Genomic DNA, 21,732 nt, shown 5'->3' on the forward strand with positions numbered 1-21,732 from the left:
ACTCCAGCATTGGCTTGGAGGATATTTTAAACAGCGAAATCACCAACAATAAGCGCAAAAATGTGAAAAACGTGAGACTAAATAAACCACAAAAATGACAAGTATTCACAGTATAAGAAGCAGAAACAAGAAAGCTGAGCTCAACCTCAGCTGCGCAAGTCGAAATTTTAACAGCTCTGTTTGTGTGCACAGATGACCGCAAGTATTGATTTGGGGGCAGAAATAAATTTTAGCAAGTAGGCAAACTCACAAATACGAAGTCTGCGACCAATGAGGGTTGACGTGTGTGTGTGTGTGTGTGTGTGTGTGTGTGTGTGTGTGTGTGTGTTGTAACATTTGCACTGAGAAAATTTAAGGACCAAAGGGAAAGGAAAATACATTAGAAAAATATTCATGGAGAAAGGGGGCGGTGAACAGAGGTGAGAGAAGGGGGTCTTCTAGCAGGGACCTGGACGAGTACAGCTGAGCACGGTGAGGTGTGTCTGTGGGAAAGGAAGTGGGGTTTGACTGGAGAAGTTGGCTGCGCTTGGGAGCCAAGAGGAAGCAGCTTGGAAGGGCGGTGGGAACCAGGTGGAAGAGGAAGAATGTGCCTCAGCTTGAGAAATACCGAGACACGTCTGCGGGAGAAGGTGAAGACTGTCAAAACTGTGAGCTTCTTACACGAGTGCTCAACTCCAAATACTAAGTAAGAGGGGCCTTTGATAAGAAATGACAGAATAATAGTTAGTTCCTCAAACACGGATTTGTAGATTGAGAAGACTGTTTAGGAGGAAAGCCATGGGGGTGGGGGGTCTTTGCTGAAAACCATATTTCACCAGCAAGTAGTAATAACAGGCTCTGTTGGCAAAACAAGAGAAATTGGGCTCAAAGCCATCCAATGTCAGACAGAAATTTTGCTTTTGAAAACGCAACCCGGTAGACACTTGTCAAATCCAACTCATGCTTTAGAACAAAAGGTAGAAGTACCTGTTCTGATGAAATACCACTGGCCTCTTTGTAGGAAAAATGTAAGTAGAGCTGGAATCTCTGAGTCAGGAAAAAACCCGGTAGAGCTAAAACCTTGCAATCAGTCACACCTAGAAAAGAAACAGAAGTGGACCGAGGGGGAAATAAAGTATGATCTAAACCAGTACTTGCGAAGAATTTATTCTTATAACTTGAAAACAACTTCCCTCCCCTGCCTGATCCACCTTCACAAGTTGGAGGGTTGTTGGGTTTGTGTCCATGACTAGAGATCCTGTGTTGCCCCATGACTGATTTTTCGCTTGGTGCAGGGGTCCCACGGGAAATTTTCCTGGAGAAACGCTGTTCCAAACTTCAAAGCAGCACATCAAAACCTGGCTACAATATGTTCACCAAAGACATGTTCTGGAATGTCCATAGCAGTGTTATTCCCAGAACTGAAAATCACTCTGATGTCCATCCACAGTAGAATGGATAAATTGTGGTCTGTCCCACACGTGTCATACTACACAGCCATGAGAATGCACAACCTGGAACTGCACACAACAATATGGAGGGTCCACAACGTCACGAGCTAAAGAAGTCAGGCACCGAGTGGACCTCCTGCACGTTTCCACTTATATAAAGGAATATAAAGAGCAGAACAGGTTGAAGTAAAAAGTACTGCAAGTCAGGCAGTAGTTACCCCTAGGGGAGTGAGATTTATAGGACTGGAAGGAATTTGACGGGGCATCTAGTGGGGTGGTTGGTCATGTTCTGTGTCTCATCTGGCTACTGCTCTGCACCGGTGTGTTCAATTCATAAAGTTCAGAGAGTTATACACTTATGTGAGGTGCAATTTTATGAATGATAGTTGGCTTCAAGAAAAATGTTTTTAAAGTGTATACCATTAGCAAGAGGGTGGTAAGCGCATTCCCTGTTGCAAGCAAACATATTGCCTGGTGACATCAGAGGACAAGGAAGTGCTCTCAGAGGGTAGTTTTCTCTCTGCCCCATAGTCAACACAGAGCAACGCACCGAGTACAAGGAAGCCTGGAACCTCATATGAAATCTCATTCGTTCATTTACACATTCGTTCATTCATACTACCAAACATGCTTTGAGAGAGAAGATATACGTCTGGGACTTATATTTACTGACAGTCATGCACAGTGCAGTCGAGTGCTGTGCTGGGGATGGCATTAAGGTGTTATGGAGTGCTGATTTGAGGGTCCAGGGCTGTGAACTCCAAGAGAAGGAGTCCTGCCAAGTCTGATTAACTCTGGAACTGAATTTCCTCCAACTTCCAAAGTATCCTTTGAGCCTATAAGGCAGTGGTTTAATTTAATGTACACAGAATCACATGGGAATGCCGATTGTGGTCCCCCAGGTCCGGGATGGGGGCGGGGCTGACAGCTGCTGGTGCTGGAACCACTCTGTGTGGGTTACCAGAGACTGTCACGTGACCAGAGTGATTTTTTTTTTTTTTTTTTTTTTTGGGGGGGCTCGAACCCAGGACAGCTTGACAATCTCTCTTGTTCAGGCTGGTCTCTCCCGAGGGCACAGGCAGAGAAACAAGACAGGCCGTGGTGGGAGACCAGGTAACGGATGAGGCTCTCTTGACTCTGCCTGCTTCCAACCTTGTGAGGGAGGGAGAGAGAGAGGCGGTGCAAGGAGAGGGGGCAGGTGGAGGGCCGGTTGTTTTACGAAACTGGAAGGACTTTGTCTCGTGTTCCCTTTCATTTCTGGCTCCCCAGCTGCCCAAACCTTTTCTGACAGGAAGAAGAGACTGGAGAGTGAATGTAAATCTAAAATCTCTTATAGAAGGCTGCGCAAGCAAAACCAGATTTGACAGAAAAATGCAGAAACGAGTCAGGGCTGCCTCAACCCTTTGGGGAGCTAAATATAAAAGAGGTGGCTGAAACCTTCTGTTTTCTCACCCACTGGAAGGAGGATGTGAAGGGCATCACATATACCTTGTTCCATAGGGAAAGAGATCCTACTAGACTCCCCACCCAGACCCAGGCTGGAGGGAAGGGAGAAGCGTCCTGAGAGGGCAGAGGAGGGCCCGCCGTGGAGCAGCGGGGCGCCGGGCAGCGTGAAGAGGCTTCCAGATCAAGGGAGAGCAAGGGAGAGCGGAGATCTCGGGCAAGTTGTGTTCAGCACGTGCTGAAGCGCGGCAGGTGGAGCTGACTGCAGGGCTCCAGAGCCAGGGAGCTTCACGTAAATAAGAAGTCACAGATGGCTGTTTTGGGTTCTGCTTGCAGGTTTTGGGTCTGGTGACATTATTTTTTTTAAATATCCACAAATCACTTTTTTTTGAATAGGTAATATGTTCGCATACATCAAAATTCAAAAGGCTTAACAGGTTACTTGGTTGAAATATCTCCCTCTCACCTCTGCTTCTTAGCCACGTCCACTTCTCCTCCCCACAGGCAAACCATACCAAGAGTTTTTTGAGATTCCTTCCGGAATATTTTACATAGGTATGAGCAAACTTTACATATATTCTCCTTCTCCCTTTTATATAAAAATAGGCAGTCATCCATAATCTTATTCTGTCGGACTCCCTGACCACACACAAGCCCTTATCTTTCCAGTTAAGGACCCTGATTCCAGCCGTCCTCTGGCCCGCCAGGAACCCTAACCCGCTGCCTCTACCTCTTCAAGGTCTCTCACACCTCTGGTGTCTGCACCTTGCCATGCTTCACTAAACCACCCCTAGGCAGCCACGTCTACCCAAAAGGTAGAGAATATCTAGTGCAGAGTAGATTAGAAAGAATGCTCTAGCAGAAAACACAAGACAGGGGGAAGAAAGCCGATCTGATAACTTTTTTCAAACTTATGCGATAGTCCACAATAAAGTGGTGACAAATGTATGGACAAAAGTAAGTATCTGGGGCAAAACTGATAAACCCATCCAACAGAGACCAGGTGTCTTGGTAAAGACTGAGTTCCCAGGAGATGATAGAAAACCCAAAATAACTGTCTTAAACCAAGTGGAAGTTATTTCTCTCTTAAGGAGAGGAAATCCAGTTCACAGGGGCCTTCCACGATCACCAGAGACCTGGCTAGCTCCAGCCCATAGCTCCTTCTATGCTGCTACTTCACCATCCTCGCCATGGTTCCAACCTCGTGATACAATGTGATAGTTAGAGCTTTAGCCATAAAGTCTGCATTCCAGATAGCAGAATAGGCAAAGCGTTTATTAAAGAAATCCCTGTTAAGGACACTTCCTAAAAGTCATAACTGACAATTCTGCTTACCTTCCGTTGGCCAGAACTTAGTTATATGGCCATAACTTCAAAGAAGTCTGGGAAACGTAGTCCTCTGGGAGGCCACATATCCAGCTAAACATCGAAGGTTTTACTACTAAAAATGAAAAGAAATATATCTATTGGGGAACAGCTAATGGTCTCTACCATGTCAGATGTATTACCTGGATTTTAGATTCTCTACCCCCCGAATTGTTCTTTCCCAAACACATCTCTGCTTTTTGCCCCATGACTTGATTCGTTTTTTTTAATTAATTAGTTAATTTTTGGCTGCATTGGATCTTCGTTGTTGCGTGCGGGCTTTCTCTAGTTGCGGCGAGCGGGGGCTATTCTTCGTTGCGGTGCGCGGGCTTCTCATTGCCGTGTCTCCTCTTGTTGCGGACCACGGGCTCTAAGCGTGTGGGCTTCGGTAGTTGAGGCGCGAGGGCCATGCCTTGATTCTTGGTACTATTTCCTACCTGGAAAGCTGCCCACCTCCCATTCCCCATGCTCAATCTTACAGCCTTTACCACTTTTCCTATTAAAATCCTGCTTGTCCTTCAAGCCTCATCTCAAATGCGACACCATCCATGTTGTTATTCTTGACCTTCCCTAAAGGGAAAGAACCTGTCCCTCTAGAACTTCATTTATAGTTCTCCTTGGGCCTTGGCCTTCATCTCAACATCATGCTATCTTAGGTCATTGGCATAGCTTATAACAGAGTGTAAATTATCCAGCCCCTAGGACAGAAACTCCCCTCACTCTATTCTCAGTAGCACAGTGTAGTAGAACACACTTAATATCTGCAAACTGTACTGACTATTTAAAGAAGGGAAAGGTCTATGTGAAGTAAGGGGGAAAAGAAATGAGAAGTCTTTATACTCTTTTAAGGAAAGCGTTAATGCACCAATTGCAATTCCCTGAATTTCCTGAATGTAAATGCATTTCAAAACATATGATCATTGCTAATGTTGCAGACTCTTTTTAGAGGCCTAATTTAGCGTGATTTGCTTCCCATTTCCCAGGTCTTCCTAAAAACTCATGCTAACAAAACAAGGGGAAAATATGTATTAAAATTATCAAAATAGACAAAATAAAAGCCAGTTGAAATAATGGTACTAGCTAACACATAACAAAGTATCATTCTAGGCCAAGCGCAGTGCTGAGCGTTTCACAGACATGATCTCATTTCATCCTTTCAACAACCCCATAAGGCAGAGGTACCTCAATTGTCCTGAGGGGACTGAGGCCTAGAGGGATTAAGTAACTTTTCAAGGTAGAGTCGCAGGGCAATAGAGCTGAAATACCTCCTGCTCATATGGCTCTGTAAATACATGTGCATTTCTTTTCATAAAACTTTATGTAACTCATCTTTTTCATCCTTAATAAAATCTCCTTTTGATGGGAGTCTGGGATTAGCAGAGGCAAACTATTATATACAGGATGGATAAACAACAAGGTCCTACTATACAGCACAGGGAACTATATTCAGTATCCTGTGACAAACCGTAATGGAAAAGAATGTGAAAAAGAATATATATATAAAACCAAGTCACTTTGCTGTACAGAAGAAATTAACACAACATTGTCAATCAACTATACTTCTATAAAATTAAAATCTCCTTTTGTATATACACCCTGATATTATCTTTATTTTACAGAAGCATGGAAAGCTTCATTTTAAAAACTCAACCCACCATTGGATATGAATAACCCTCTATTGTGTGTGAATTGTCAATTTTGTACACTCTGTATTTGGGAGTCAGTGGCATCTTAGAAAACAATTCCTATTGCATATCTATCTTTTGGTTCATCTATTAATCAATTTGAGGAATTCATTTGTGGTTGTCTGTGGATATCTCTTCTGGAACACAGAGGCGTAAACTCCGTGGGTTACTGGTAATCAATAATGGAAGATGATGATGTTGACATTCTTTTATTAAAACAAACGAACTATACTCTCTCCAGTAGGAAGATAATTTGATTGTGTATTCTTCTACTAAATCAATTCTACTGTATCATATTTGTCACCCTAGGTTTGGTGACACCAGGAACACTTTTAGGCCTCAAAAAGTGTTTGCTAACATCAATCATGCCACGGATTCTTAGGCCCTATGGAATTAGGATTTATGCACGTGTAAGGTATTCCATGTCATAATTTAGGATGTTTTTATTTTGTTTCCCTCTGGCTTACAGGGGCCAACGCAAGGATACTCAAACGTATATATAGCCTCTCTTTCTGTTGCTGAGGTCAAGTTTAATTGTTAGATCACTTTGATACAGAATGGAGTGACGCAGCACTTTCCAACTGCTCAATTCATCTTCTCTAGAAATCTTTCACCTCTAAACATGTTGAAGTTTCCCTCTCCCTGAAAACATAAAAAATGCTTTCTCAGCACCATACTCCTCCCTATTCCTCTTTTTCCTTCCCTTCTCACACTGGCCACACGTCTTGAGAGAACAGCCTCTGCCCTATTTCCTCTCTGCTCTTTTATTGCTCAGTCACTGTTCTGTGGCGCCCACCTTCAACTAAACCACAAAAGTCAACAAAACCACCATCTTCCCACCTCCATCCCACTGCCAAATCCAAGGAAGACTTTTTACTTCTTATTGTAATAGCCCTCTAGGCTGTATTTGACATTGCTGCTTGGTTCTTTCTAGTTTATTTCACGAGTTCCTCTTACTCTAGCACCACCCACCCCCCTTTTAAATAAAATTCAGCTTTATTGCGGTATAAATGACAAATAAAATGTTAAGGTATTTAAAGTGTGCGTCGTGGTGACTTGTTATACGTTATACATTGTGAAAGGATTTTTTCCCATCCTCTAGCCTTTTTTTCTTAAATTCTGGTGTTCTCCCAGCTTCCCACCTGTTTTCACCTGCTCTTTTTACACACTGTCCTAGGGCTGAGTTTACCCACTGTCATAGTTTCACCCACCACATTATGTGATACTCTCATATTCTACCTGAAACTTCCCCAGAGCTACTGACTTAAATACCCAAGTGTCTCAAGGACATCTCCACTCTGACTCCCATACATTCTCAAACTCCCATTTGTCCCAAATTAAACTTAGAGCTTTCCCACCTAAATCTGTCCTCTTCACGTAGTCTCTTCCTTTGTTTAATGATTATCAGCCACTGAAAGCAAGAATCTGAGAAATCATCTTAGGCTCCTTCTTATGTGAAATCACTCATCTCTTAAGTATTTCCTCCATTCCTTCCTCTCTATCTGTACTTATTACATATTACATATCACCTATGTCAGGCCCCAGCATCTTCTTCCTGGACTATTTTAACAGTGGTTTCCCAACTCTCCTGACTCTGGTTTTGATACCTCATACCCATTCTCTGAACACTACCACTGTTCCTTTGATAACATGAATCTGACCATGTCACTCCCCTGCTTAGAATTCTTCAATGAGTCCCCCATTCATGCATTCAAGATTAAAGGTCCAGCGGTTTAAGGTCCTTTGACACGCGTGCTTTTCCAATTTTGCCAGTTTCAACTCTGAGGTCCCATTTTTTAGGCAAGTCGTCCTTCAACCCTTCCTCACTTCCAGGATGTCCCAGCTCTGCACTCCCCTTGCGGCCACTGCACACTCATATCATAGAATTCTCTCATTACAGTATACTGAGGTAATCCTTCTAAGTTTCTAAGGCGGGAATGTGGCTGATTTCCATTTTAGATCTCCAGGGCCTGGAAAGGTACATAATGAGCACTAAATAAATACTTGTTGAATGACAGAACTGAGCTCACTTGTACTGGGTTGCCAACATGGAAGCAGTAACAAAACAGCTTTAAAATCTAAATCTTGACGTTGACTCTTTCTTTCACAATTGCTTTTGAAATGTTTGTATGAACATTTTCATTTTATTAGCGAGGGGAAAAAAAAAAAAAAACACTTCTGTGCCTCCCCGTCGGGGAATCGAACCCCGGTCTCCCGCGTGACAGGCGGGGATACTCACCACTATACTAACGAGGAACTGCACAAACGCTGGCTTTCTGGGAGGCCTCTTATCCCTTTTTACCCCGCCCCTTCCTTGCCATTTGCAACTACCAGGAGGCCTGATATTCTTCTACTGCTATTGCAATTTCCAGAGAAGTTGAATGGAACTAAAATGGAAGCGTTCAGTTTGATCTCCCCGCCGCACTTAATTCCATCGGCTTACCCTTCCTCTAACTTCTACTCCCTTCCTTTTCCTCCCCCTCCTCATCCTCCCCCTTCGGAAGCAACATCAACCCACCTCTGCACCCCTCAACACACACTCCCAGAGAGCAAAGCGCACGCCTTGTCGCGCTGCACCACGGGACTTGTAGTTCCATCCATGCCGTACCGCACGCTCCTCCGACTTTAAGGAACTTCCTTTCCCGGCGGGCGCCGCGAACCCTTCCTCCTCCGCTTTACCTCCCTCCCGCCTTCTCTCGCTCTCAGTCGAGTAGTCAGTCTGGCAGCGGAGTGTTGGGGTGCTGATCGCGTGCAGTGGGACTCCGCACAGCCATGCCCGAGGTAGTGGATACGTGCTCCTTGGCCTCCCCTGCGTCCGTCTGCCGGACCAAGCACCTGCACCTGCGCTGCAGCGTCGATTTTACGCGCCGGGTACTGACCGGGACCGCCGCACTCACCGTCCAGTCCCAGGAGGACAATCTGCGCAGCCTGGTACGGTGGGACAGGCTCCCAGTGCCCGCCTCTCCCCGGCCACCTGCTCTCGTCTCTCACCCCGCTTCGGCCCCTTCCGGTCCCACACCCCCCGCCTGCTTTGCACATCCCTCGGTGCTCCTCCGCAGCCCGCAACCCGTGTCTGCACCTCCTCTTCAGCCCACACTCATTTCTCAGCGTCCCTTCTTCAGCCCCCACGCACCCCATATCGATCCCTCCCAACCCAACTTGAGTCTCTGCAGTCCTTCCTCACCCACTACGTATACCTGCCTTCTCCTCCACCCCTTCCCCAAAGCCTCCTTCCCAGTCCCTGGACACATCCCAGGGCCCATTCCACGCCCCGCTTCTCACCCAGCGCTCAAGTTTCATTTTAGCACGAATCCCTCTTCCCCGCTAATCCTAGTTCCCAGCGCTAATGCCCCCTGTGGTCTCCCCATATCCTCGGCCTGCAGCCCAGAACTCCCTCCTCAGGCCCCCAGAATTCTTCCAGTCCCCAGTGCACCTTCCTCAGTCCACAGTCTCAGCTAAGTCTCGGGCCCTATATCCTGCCGATTCTCAGTCCCACCTTTCCCTCCCAGGCCCCTTTATTTCAACCTCAGGTCTGCCGGATACGACCGATCACCGTCTCCCTGCCAGTTCTCAACCGCCCTAGAGAATTCCCAGCCCTGCTTTGATACTTGCAGTCTCTACTTTCTAACTCCAGATGCACCTCTCTCCGGGTTCATGGTCCTTCCTACCTTTGATTCTTATCACTCTTCTCTTCTAATAATTTAAGCTCTTCAAGCTTCCTAAGGATGTCTCAATACAATTTATTAATAGTTGGTTCCCAGAAGCAATTAATATTGCGCTTCTTAGAAAATGACTTCTACAAGCTCTCTAGCCACTTGAATGACGAAAAACTTGTTTAGATTTGTGGAATGTTATTAAATTATTTTATCTGTACAACGTAACCTGTTTTCAGTGTTCTTACTCAAATTGTCTGATAGTATTTGGATTGTACCTATCACCTGAAGAATTTCATAGATAAGTATTTTAGAAATAAGAGGAACAAGAAAAGGCCAGTCACAGTGTATTTTGCATAGAGTAGTATGGCGATAGCTACCAAAGCCCAGCAATAAGCAATCAGATAAGGTATGTTGTAGACTTGATGGAGGGAAATGAATAGGGTCAGTTAATTGGGTGTAATAAGTTTAGATAAGAGTTGGTGGTTTTCATGATTTATTCCTGCTTGAGTAATAGGCCTGTATTTTGAGTTCATTAATATGAACTAATATAGCATGTAACTTTCTTACTTTGTGATTTAGCAATTTGCTAGACTAATTATGATTCGAAAAATAGGTTGACTCCTCTATGTATTGATTTGCAGTCACCACAAGTACTATAAGGAAAATAAATAACTAAAGCATTATAAGCAAGATGATAACTATTTCCCTATAGGCTGTACTTTGGTCTGCTTCAAGTGCCAGGCTACCGTTTATTGCAGACAGCTTTGCCCAGGCAGGATCAGCTGAACTGAAGTCCTGTTTCAATGCAATATTCTTTTTATTACAAGAAAGTGAATTTTGATAGTTTATCACTGCTTAATATGACCTTGCCCTCTCACTTATTTATAAAAGTAAAACCTTTACCTCTGTTCCATGAGTAAGCAAGAGTCAGGGCGCTTCAATTTTGAAAAGAATGTCCCTTCAGTGTCCCAGTCTAAAAACCTGCCTGTTTTTGCATTCCCCAAATCTCAAGAGAAGATTTTTAAATTACTAATTCCAACTTGTCGACTATCCAGTTTCCTTTGTTTTTCTTTCTTTTTACTATTATCGATCAATTGCTTAATAACATTTATCGGTGAAATTTGAAGGGAAATTTCTAAGTAATTTGGGAGTGATAGCTGAGGTCAGGACTTGAGATATACAGCTTAAACATTGCATTTTCTATTTTCTCTTGGTCCAGGACTTGCTTCGTGCCTTACTTGGCACGTGCTGTTTCTCCGGCACCGTGTTAAACCCTGGGAATGCAAAGCCTAAGTAACTTTTTCTTTTTAAGAACCCTCAGTCTAATGGAGAAATAAATCATTATAATGTGGTACAGTAAGTGCTACTGGAGAGGGTCGGGCCAAACTGCTATAACAAACACAGAGACTATGAAAATGGTTTCACAAAAAATAGGTATAGTGGTCTTCTGATTCAGAACAGATTTTAAAAGTTTAGGAAATACAGAAAATAGAATGTGTTCCACTGGGAAATGACCCAAATAATTCACCCTCATGGTGATGAGTAGTATAAACGTAAGTAGTTTATATACATAAGATACTCCAAGTTTTTACAACAAATCAGATATTCAGAAATAGGTGCCAAAATGTAACAAAGGAGTAACTTATCCTTAAGCTATAAAATCTAATATTTCTGAATATGCAAATGCAAGAAGATATATCAGTCTAATGTAGAGTAAGGGCAACAGTTGAGGGACCCCCAAAAAAAGAGAGTACCGCAAAAGAAATAATTGCCCATCGGGAGGGAAACAGATGATACTCATAACAAATTTGGCTGCTCTTAAAAAAAAAGAAAGGGAAAGAATAATACAAGCAGGATGGAAATTTCTTCCCAACCAAAACTTGTTGACTCTAGAGAGATAATAAAATGGTTAAAAATTTCCTGAGCTTATCACCACAGTTAACTGATACAAAAGAAAGGTGACTGGAAAATGGCTGTTTCTTGGCAGTCTAACTCCTCATGCTATTCCAGGCCAGATTTCAAGGAAAGATGCCAGAGGTAGGAAGGTTAGTGAGCAGTTCTAATAGTCCGGGCCTGACCTAGGGTGGTGGTAGAAGAAAAGGAAAAGTATGAGGGACAGACAGTGTAAAAAACTTGTTAACTGGCTATGCGAGATCGGGAAGTGGGATCAGTTGTGGATTAGTTGAATGTTTCAAACCTCAGGTAAGTTGAGGAGTTCCATCAACGAAATAGAGAAATCAGCAGAGAGAGCAAACTTAGGGGACACAGCGGTGGCTTTGTTTTTAGAATTTCTAGAAGCCTATTGAATATGAGATGACATTTCCATGGAAATGTCAAGCAGGCAGTTAGAGATATCTGCTGAAGTCCTGGGCAGGGGATGAAGCTATGAAATAGACGGGTAGTCATCTGCACAGAGGTTCTAGGTGAAGATGTGGGCATGAGTGAGAACTATGGAATGAAGAATACGGTAAGAAAACCAAAAGGCCAAGGCTAGCGCATAGGGACATATCCATATTTAGGAGTTAGAAAGGAGGGGGAGGAAAAAAGCATTAGACAAGGAGGAGAACCATTGATGTGTAAAGCAGCCAAGGAGAGTGCTTCAAACAGATGCTGCGGTCCATTAGGGCTATGAGCGGCAGAGGTCAAGGTTACTGAACAGAAAAGACCTGTTGTTCAGGAGGACTTCCCTTTCTGTGGCAGAGGAGCTAGAAAGACAGATTAAAGAGGGGGAAGGGAGGAGAGATTGATGAGGAATTGGAAATAGCAGCCATAGATTGCCCTTGAAGATTAAGAAAGGAAGGAGAAAAATAGAATAATTAGAGTGACAGAAGGATTGAGTGAAGTTTTAAAAATAATATGGAAGGCTGGTTTAGGTTGATTGGAAACAGTCTTGTGGTGTAGGAAGATTGAAGATTCTAGAAAAGTAGTTGAGAGGTAATGAAAGGGTATGGTTTCTAGGGCACAGATAGAGGATTATTGGGATGGAAAATCCTCAGACACTTGCTGACCCTCCCTTCCTGCCCAGAGCAGTTGTCTTTAATCGGCCATAGCAAGTAGAAATGCTCTCCCACTCCTCTATAGGGTCATTTGGTTAGAGTTGCCATACCAAGTTGGGCTTTTTCTAGATACACAACAGCAGTGAGGTACAGTCTACTTATTTGCCTAACAGGTTCCAAGGTTTGTTTTAATTTGGGGATATATGAAAGTAGTACAGAGCAGTAGGACTATATGAATTCCAGGTAGAAGTATATGGTAAGATATATTGAGGAGTCATGATGAAAGAAACAAGTTATAGATGGATTTTTTCCTAGTAGAGAAGTTAAGTTTTAGGAGACAGAAGCAAAGGCGTTTTAATTTAAATCTGACTTTTACTTAAAGCTGGAAATGTGTGAGTGTCCCAGAATTACCTAACGATATATATGCAAATCTTAGAGCCTCCCAAAAATTTAGGGAAGTTTAAAGTCCCATGAATTGGGACCTATGCTAACTTTCAACTCCTTTAATTCCTGTCTTTCACTATCTTACTCTCCCTAAGCAAACTAGTTCTACTCTGTAGTCATTGTAGTTAGCCTATATGCTATATTAGTTTTCTCTGGTGCCTAAAACTATATTCTTATCATATAAAAATATTAATTTAATTCTAGATTCTGGATACAAAGGACCTTACAATAGAAAAAGTGGTCATCCATGGACAAGAAGTCAAATATGCTCTTGGAGAAAGACAAAGTTACAAAGGATCACCAATGGAAATCTCTCTCCCTATTGCTCTGTGCAAGTACGAATGTTCTCATCTTTCTCTTTTATAGCTAAATAAGGGGGATACGTATTTTTATTTAATTTAGATTTTTTTTCATTTCCTATTTTCAGTTTGTGTGTATGTAGTAACTGATACACCACTCCTACCAATCTACTGTTCCGATTGAAGCTTATAGTGAAAATTATGTTCTTAAGCTATTAAAGAAATTCATCGTATAAGATACTCCAGAATAGGACTTTTGATAACTGTTAACTTCTTTACTCATCATTTTAGTAATACCTAGAGTGATGGTGGGAGCATGCCACTTAAGGAGGCATTTCAGGATCACCCGGGAAGCTCTACAAGCTGCACACTTTTCACCTTCTCCCAGAGGCCAGCCACTTTTATTAGTGGAATAACAACAGTGGCAAACATAGAACCATTTCTATGTACTTAAAAAGTGCTGGAAATGTATTCTTTCATCTAATCCTTATAGTAACCCTTTGTGGTATGATCTGCATTTTATAGACGGGGAAAGGGAACCTCAGAGAGAGAAGGTAACTTATTTAAGAAAGTGGTAGCCAGAGCTGTCATATTGGGAGTATATCCCACTCCAAGATATACTGGGGAGGGAAAAAAGGGTGGGAAACCATTGGCCTAGAACAAGGTCAATCTACCCCATCTTTCAGCGGTCAGTGTTTTCATGCATTCTCTTCCCATTTAAGAAGAAGAAAGGAAACTCTCACACATAATTTGTGAGCTCTATCATTAACCATATTGTACAGATGAAGCAACTACCGCATAGGGAGGTCAAATAATTTGTCTAAATTCACGGCACCAGTTAGTGGTAGATTCAAGCACAGGCACAGCCACTGGTCTCCAGGGCTCTTGCTGTTTCCTCATTAACAGTGCTGCCCAATCTATCTGGGGTGGAGGACCAGTTTTTGTTAGTTCCAGTCCGCCACAGGCTGATACTTCTGTGAAATGCAATAAGAATGAATTCCTAGGAAGAAGAGATTAAATACAAACACATACATCTTATTATAGGTTCAACAGACATAAGAATTTATTCTCAAGTTCTTGACTTAACTTGTCCAGTAACAGTTTTCAGACTAGCACTGCCCTATGTTATGCTCTGGCACCCACCACGGTGGTAGTTGAAGTTCCAAAATTATTCCTTCTACCTTCCCACCACTATAAAAGATTACATGATATCACAGAAAAAAAGTTGGGGTATTCAACTAATATTCGTTCCTGTTACATCTTCATAAGTAGTTACCATGTAGAGAAAAGAACCCACAGGCTGGCATTCAGGTAGGAATATGTGAGGCAAACATTCCTAAAACTTACTCTCAATCAGTGATGAGACCTCATAAAATATTATTTATATTATTTGTGTTATTTATGTACTATGAATTCAAATTTTAGTTAGATTGAATTGTACTCTACTAATGTATTTGTTCCTTTCATACAGAAATCAAGAAATTGTTATAGAAATTTCTTTTGAGACATCTCCAAAATCTTCTGCTCTTCAGTGGCTCACTCCTGAACAAACTTCTGGGAAGGAGCACCCCTATCTCTTTAGTCAGTGCCAGGTAAAAAGGACTTGGAATGATTTATTATCCCCAGTTCATGCAGTTGAATGAAGCAAAGTAGACAGTGGTCTTATGGATACATGGGTCTTACCTAAGATAGTACTTTATTTTATCTTATATTATTAAAACTACATATATTTTCATTTATACCTGTCATTATTGACACATTCATATATTACTTTTAAAAAGAAACTTCCTTCAAATTTGAAAACATGTCTACCTAGATTGGACCATCTAGGTCATATTTATATTCACATCCTCAGCACCTAGCATAGAACTTGGCATAGAGTGAGAACTCAATAAATGGTCATAAAATGAAAGGAAAACACTGTTAAACAAAGTAGGTACTGGTTATGAAAATTGCTAACAATAAAGAAGGGGAAAGGGAAAGATCAGATTTCCCATTCCTCTCCAGACACCATTGCCCAGAGGTAACCATTGAGTTGGCGTGTAGCCTTTCCAGATTTTTCTTATACATTTACAAGTGTACATATTATGTAAATATATTGAATGTACCTTTAAAATATGATATGATTTAGACTACATCTGTTTTCTGTTTAACAACTAAGAATAAAGAACCACATAGAGACAATCTGTCACAAGGATAATAAGTATCAAACTTTCTTCTGAAAAAAAAGACTAATTCTTTTAATAATCAAATAGTTTACAATTAAAGGAACTCGCTTCATTAAACGTTGACTGTATTTCCAAGCACTGTGTAAGGTACTTCACATATTTAATCCTTTTAATATTCCTCTGTGATAGATACTATGGTAGGCTCACATTTGAAAACAAGTCTATCAAAAAGGAAGCAATGTTGACACCTGTATAGACGTGTTTACTTTATATTGCCAATTGAAATTTTTTTTTTTCTAAGAAACTCATAGTTCACTAATCTGGAAGAGATATCATGTTCTAGGCAAGAATGTACCAATTATGTAGTCTCTGTCTCTTATCTGATTTTCATCAGTAATTCATATGGAATGTCCGTTGGCAAGAAATGCAAGATTTGTGAGTCAGAAGAATGTGAATTTTGAACATACTATTCCATTTCTTGTTGGACACAGTTTTTGAAACAGAGAAAAGAGATTTCAGTTAAATGAAGAAGTTACTATAGTTGATAGGAAGCGGGTAGACATGATTTTGTGTGATGAGTTTGCATACGGCCGTTCTCTATGCATATTTTTCTGGGTTTGGTCTTATCGAGTGAAATATGTATAAACCCCACCCCTGGCATTGCTGAGCCACATAACCAGGGACCTTTAAGGAACCCTAAAGGCATATGGTCTTGGAAACTTATTTTGGGAGAGAGAACCAGGTGGTTCTTCTAGTTCTACTTAATCCATCTAGAGGTCACTTGGGATTTCCTATCTATGGAGAATCTATTAGATTTGAAGTGAAAAGGGCTGGAGTTTGAGGACAAAAGGAAGTTTGCAGAGGCATGAAGCAGGTCTGGGATTTATAACAACTTCAGAGAGAAATGTTAGTATCAGTGTTCCTTTAAGCTCAGTAGACCATCTCAGTGAGGCTGGGATTCCTTTGCTCACCAGCAATAGATGCAGACTTATCTGTAAACAGGCCAGGGTATAAAATCATAGGTACTCTGGTCATTCTTAATGGAACTGATCTTTATGACAGATTGATACGGAAGCAAAGAAACACTCTACATATTATGTGAATGAATGTCTAGATGGTATTGAAAGAGACTTTTCTTTCTCCTTCCTCGTCTTCCTAGTGTTTACTTTCAAAGTTTGCTGCAAGATCCAAACGTCAAGACTCTAACCACATTTCCCAAGCAGAGCTCCTTAGAACACTGGCGCCCCGTTAGACGTTAATAACTAACCAGAGGAAAATGGGTTTTGTGTTGAAATAAGTATGAGAATTCGAACAGGTTTCTTTATTATCGGTCTTTTCAGAGCCTTCAGGAGGCTAATGTTCCTAGTGACTCTCCCAGGCATGCAATATGCCATGGTTCTCAAGTTTACTTCACCAAAGAGCTCTTTTTTGTCCGGGTTCCTAACAGCTTCTCACTGGGCACTACTATTACTCAGGAATCACTGCCTAACATTGCTTCATGCGTCAGCTGAAATGTGAAGGTTGACCGTTACATTAAAAGGGAAAACCAGATTTTCTTAATCCACAGATCTACTTTTGCTACTTTAAAAGAGCTGAAGAAATGTGAGACATTTTGATCTTTAAAAAGAATGTGTCTAAGAACAATGCTGCAATTGTAATGATTTCTTAATGACTTGATTTATGAGACAGGGAAATAGCTGTTTCTTTTTTTTTCCTCCCTCTCCCAGGCAATCCATTGTAGAGCAGTTCTTCCCTGCCAGGACACTCCTTCTGTGAAATTAACCTACAGTTCAGAGGTAAACATCACTGAAATTATTCACTGAATTAAATGATCCATACAATTATTTTAATAGGGATTACATTAAATCTGTGGATTTCTTTGGGTAGTATGGACATTTTAACAATATTAATTCTCCCAATCCATGAACACGGGATATCTTTCCAAAATGATCCATATAAGTAAATGTGGTATAAATGATGAGCAGAGATAAGAATTGAATTTTTTTTTTTGCGGTACGCGGGCCTCTCACTGTTGTGGCCTCTCCCGTGCGGAACACAGGCTTCGGATGTGCAGGCTCAGCAGCCATGGCTCACGGGCCCAGCCGCTCTGCGGCATGTGGGATCTTCCCAGACTGGGGCACGAACCCGTGTCCCCTGCATCGGCAGGCGGACTCTCAACCACTGCACCACCAGGGAAGCCCAGAATTGAATTTTTATAGCTAGAAATACTTTAATTAAATTCTACCTACCTGAAATATGTTAGAAAAAGGCTATGGATCCCATTTTGAATCTCTGTTTTAAAGGCAGTTGCAAACATAAGTATAAAAAAAAGAGGTGTCAGGGACTTCCCTGGCGGTCCAATGGTTAGGACTCCGCAGCCGGGGGTGCAGGTTTGATCCCTGGTCGAGGAACTGAGATCCCACATGGTGTATGGAACAGCGAAAAAATGAAATGAAATAAAATAAATCATTCTGATTTTAAAAGGAATTTAGAATTCTGGACCTAAAAACAAGAATTTGGGAGCAGCTCTTTTTAACTTAAAAAAATTGACATTTGTAGGATTAAAGTTTCTATAAATGTACTTTACAGCCTTGTAAATATCTATCTAGGTATCCTAATGGGCATATATTGCAGACTTATCTGTATACATTTCCAACTTATTGTTGTAGGTACTGCTAATCCTTTTAGGAAAAGGTAGACTATAATTAATAAATAAATACTATCCCAGAGGCTAGACTAACTTAGACCAGGCAAATAGAATTGAGGACCAACCTGTATTTATGGGGCCTTCTTGATTCCCATATCGTTCCACAACCAAACCACCCCTAGCATAGTGCTGCAGAAAACTTTACTTGGAGGCCAAGAATCCCTGGACTCTGGTGCTTTGTGACCACCTAGAGGGGTGGGATAGGGAGGGTGGGAGGGAGACGCAAGAGGGAGGGGATATGGGGATATATGTATATGTATAGCTGATTCACTTTGTTATAGAGCAGAAACTAACACACCATTGTAAAGCAATTATACGCCAATAAAGATGTTAAAAAAAAATTTTTTTTTAAAAAGAATCGCTGGACTCTTCTCCACCACTTAATAACTGCATGACCTTGGGCAAGTCTTATGACCTCACAACCTCAGTTGTCTCATCTGTATAACCTATCACTGCCTAAATGAAGGGAGGAAGCAGAACCAAGGTACTTCCTGAATAGTTTTTAGCTCTAGGATCTATGGTTGTTGCAGCACTGATTCTGGAGGTCCTGATTCTGTGCCTGCCTCAGTAATAGCTTTGAGGACTGGGCCATGCAGGAAGAACATGAAAGCCTAGCACTGTTGGAATGGATGTTTGCTAGATCATTAATATTCAGGTGATGGTCCTTTATTCTGGCATTCATTAGAAGTAAGACTTGGAGAATCATGGAGATACGGTACACACTTAAGTGACCATACAGTTTGTCCCGTAAGGACCTTTTCCATACAAACTTCCAGAGAAAATTATTTCACATTTCTCAGCAATAAGTTTAAAAGTTTCTCACACTCATGACCCTTAAAAAGTAGAATTTGTAACTCCAAGTTTATGTTTTAAATACTAAATTTTTCAGAATTGTATTCTCCGATCTAAAGTGAGTATAGCATCCTTTTGAATCTCTTCTGAGGGTGTGGAGGGGAGCAGGGCCGGTGGCTACCATTGCCAGGCATGGCGCTGAGCTCTTCATTTATATTATTTATTCCTTGCAACAGTCCTATGAAGTATTACCCTCATTTGATGGGGGAAACTGAGGCTCGGGGAAGTTATTTGCCCAAGTACATGAAGTTAGTAAGTGCAGAGCTGGGATTTTAACCTAGTTTCTACCAAATGCTCTTAATATGGATGGATGAATGGATAGGTAGATATGTCACCATCATTTTTAAAGAAGCCGGTTTCACATATTGCCAATTCTATTTATAAAAGTGATACAGAGGAATGTATTGGGTTCATAGTCTACTGTGTCGATAGTCAAAAAGCGGGGGAAAGGTTATTTTACATAGAACTTTTCATTTATATCTTTATTTATATCTTTTCCTTCTCAATTAGGTGTCTGTCCCTAAAGAACTGGTTGCACTCATGAGTGCCATTCGTGATGGAGAAGCACCTGACCCAGAAGACGCGAGCAGGAAGATATACAGATTCAGCCAAAAAGTAAGATCTTAGGGTCTAGGTTTTGTTTTAGTTGGTGGTGAACTACAAATAGCTCTTACCCATCCAGAGAGCAAAATGGCTTTTGAAATATTTCAGAATTTAGAAAGCAGCTCCTGCTTTTTGTTTTCTTCATTTCTTTTTCTTTTGCGCTTTTAAAATATTCGGTTCTGCTCGCAGTGTTGTACTGAAGTAGGAGGGTGCTGGATAGGCATGGCAGGGGGCGTGCCTGGTCCCATTTCCCTACATCCCAGTCAGTAGCAGGTTTCCTGTTTCTAAGTTACACTTTGACCTGCCCTGGTACCAGAGCTCGGGCGTGTGGTGGTGTATTGTTTACAGATGGAAGAGCTGTCCTAGACCAGAGAGCACTCTGTTACAGTACTTTTAAGTTAAAATTCCTAAGTAGCTGGTAGTTTGACTTGTATCTTTGACCTGTAATGAATTGTGTGTGTGTGTGTGTGTGTGTTTACTGATGCTTTTTATTTTTTTATATATTTTTATTGGAGTGTAATTGCTTTACAATGGTGTGTTAGTTTCTACTGTACAACAAAGTGAATCAGCTATATGTATACATATATCCCCATATCACCTCCCTCTTGAGCATTCCTCACACCCTCCATATTCCACCCCTCTAGGTCGTCACAAAGCATCGAGCTGATCTCCCTGTGCGATGTAGCTGCTTCCCACTATCTATTTGACATTTGGTAGTGTTTATATGTCAGTGCTACTCTCTCACTTCGTCCCAGCTTACCCTTCCCCCTCCCCATGTCCTCAAGTCCATTCTCTAGTAGGTCTGCATCTTTATTCCCATCTTGCCCCTAGGTTCTTCAGGACCTTTTTTTTTTTTTTTTTTAGATTCCACATATATGTGTTAGCACACCGTATTTGTTTTTCCCTTTCTGACTTACTTTACTCTGTATGACAGACTCTAGGTCCATCCACCTCACTACAAATAACTTAATTTCGTTCCTTTTTATGGCTGAGTAATATTCCATTGTATATATGTGCCACATCTTCTTTATCCATTCATCTGTCGATGGACATCTAGGTTGCTTCCATGTCCTGGCTATTGTAAATAGAGCTGCGGTGAACATTGGGGTGCATGACTCTTCTTGAATTATGGTTTTCTTTCGTCCTCCTTAGCAGAACAGGTAACTAAGCCAGAGTGGACAATTTTGCCCCTACCCCAGCTTCTGGGATTCCAAAACCTTCAGCACCCTCTCGTTGCTGGATTGCTTTGTATGTCTCTCAAATATACCAGGAGTGGTTTTAAGAAGGAATTTAGGGCTTCCCTGGTGGCGCAGTGGTTGGGAGTCCGCCTGCCGGTGCGGGGGACACGGGTTCGTGCCCCGGTCTGGGAGGATCCCACATGCCGCGGAGCGGCTGGGCCCGTGAGCCATGGCCGCTGAGCCTGCGCGTCCGGAGCCTGTCCTCCGCAGCGGGAGAGGCCACAACAGTGAGAGGCCCGCGTAACGCATAAAAAAAAAAAAAAAAAAAAAAAAAAAAAAAAAAAAAGAAGGAATTTAAAACAAAGTTTTTTAATTCAAGAGAAAATGACAAGAAACTTAAAAGCACAGTTGCCTTTTTATATGTTAATTTTTGTGAAATGCTTTAAATGTACCTTGTAATACTATGTGCAATCATGTTTTTCACATTTCAGAATCTTCCCTTGCTAATGGGATAAAAGGGAAATAGACGTTTTGAAATGTCTTTATATCGCAGTTTTGAACTATTTGACCCCCTCAAAAATGAGAACCATTTGAGAAGTACAAAAGGAAAGTAATCCACACTAATGTCTGGAGATTTGAAAGGAAATTTACTTACTTCTGAATACGAACTGTCTTATTCTGTAATATTTTTAAACACTAATTCGAGCATTTGGTGTTTTTTTTTGCCACCTTTAGGTTCCGATCCCCTGCTACTTGATTGCTTTGGTTGTTGGAGCTTTAGAAAGCAGGTGAGCCTTTGAACACATTTTGAAGTTTATGAAAAGATTAAACCTTAGGTGTCTTGAACCTCTGTCAGGATTAATTGGTAGATCATTTTTGTATTTCTCAAGATATCAAGCCAACAGC

General features: G+C 41.6%; 1 protein-coding gene and 1 non-coding gene across 2 annotated transcripts in view; one reads left to right on the forward strand and one right to left on the reverse strand.

Moving 5' to 3' along the window:
- Positions 1-8,107: 8,107 nt before the first annotated feature.
- TRNAD-GUC lies at positions 8,108-8,179 on the reverse strand. Its single transcript has one exon. It is a non-coding gene; the product is annotated as a tRNA-Asp (tRNA).
- Positions 8,180-8,636: 457 nt separating this feature from the next.
- Positions 8,637-21,732, forward strand: part of LTA4H (leukotriene A4 hydrolase) — a 28,799-nt gene continuing 15,703 nt past the window's right edge. The window contains 6 exon segments of the mRNA XM_032645863.1: positions 8,637-8,854; positions 13,224-13,354; positions 14,790-14,910; positions 17,214-17,282; positions 19,556-19,660; positions 21,562-21,614. Of these exon segments, the coding sequence (XP_032501754.1) occupies positions 8,696-8,854; positions 13,224-13,354; positions 14,790-14,910; positions 17,214-17,282; positions 19,556-19,660; positions 21,562-21,614 (638 nt within the window). The 5' untranslated portion in view covers positions 8,637-8,695.

This window comes from Phocoena sinus, chromosome 10 (assembly GCF_008692025.1).
Source record: "Phocoena sinus isolate mPhoSin1 chromosome 10, mPhoSin1.pri, whole genome shotgun sequence".
Classification (NCBI taxonomy): Eukaryota; Metazoa; Chordata; class Mammalia; order Artiodactyla; family Phocoenidae; genus Phocoena; species Phocoena sinus.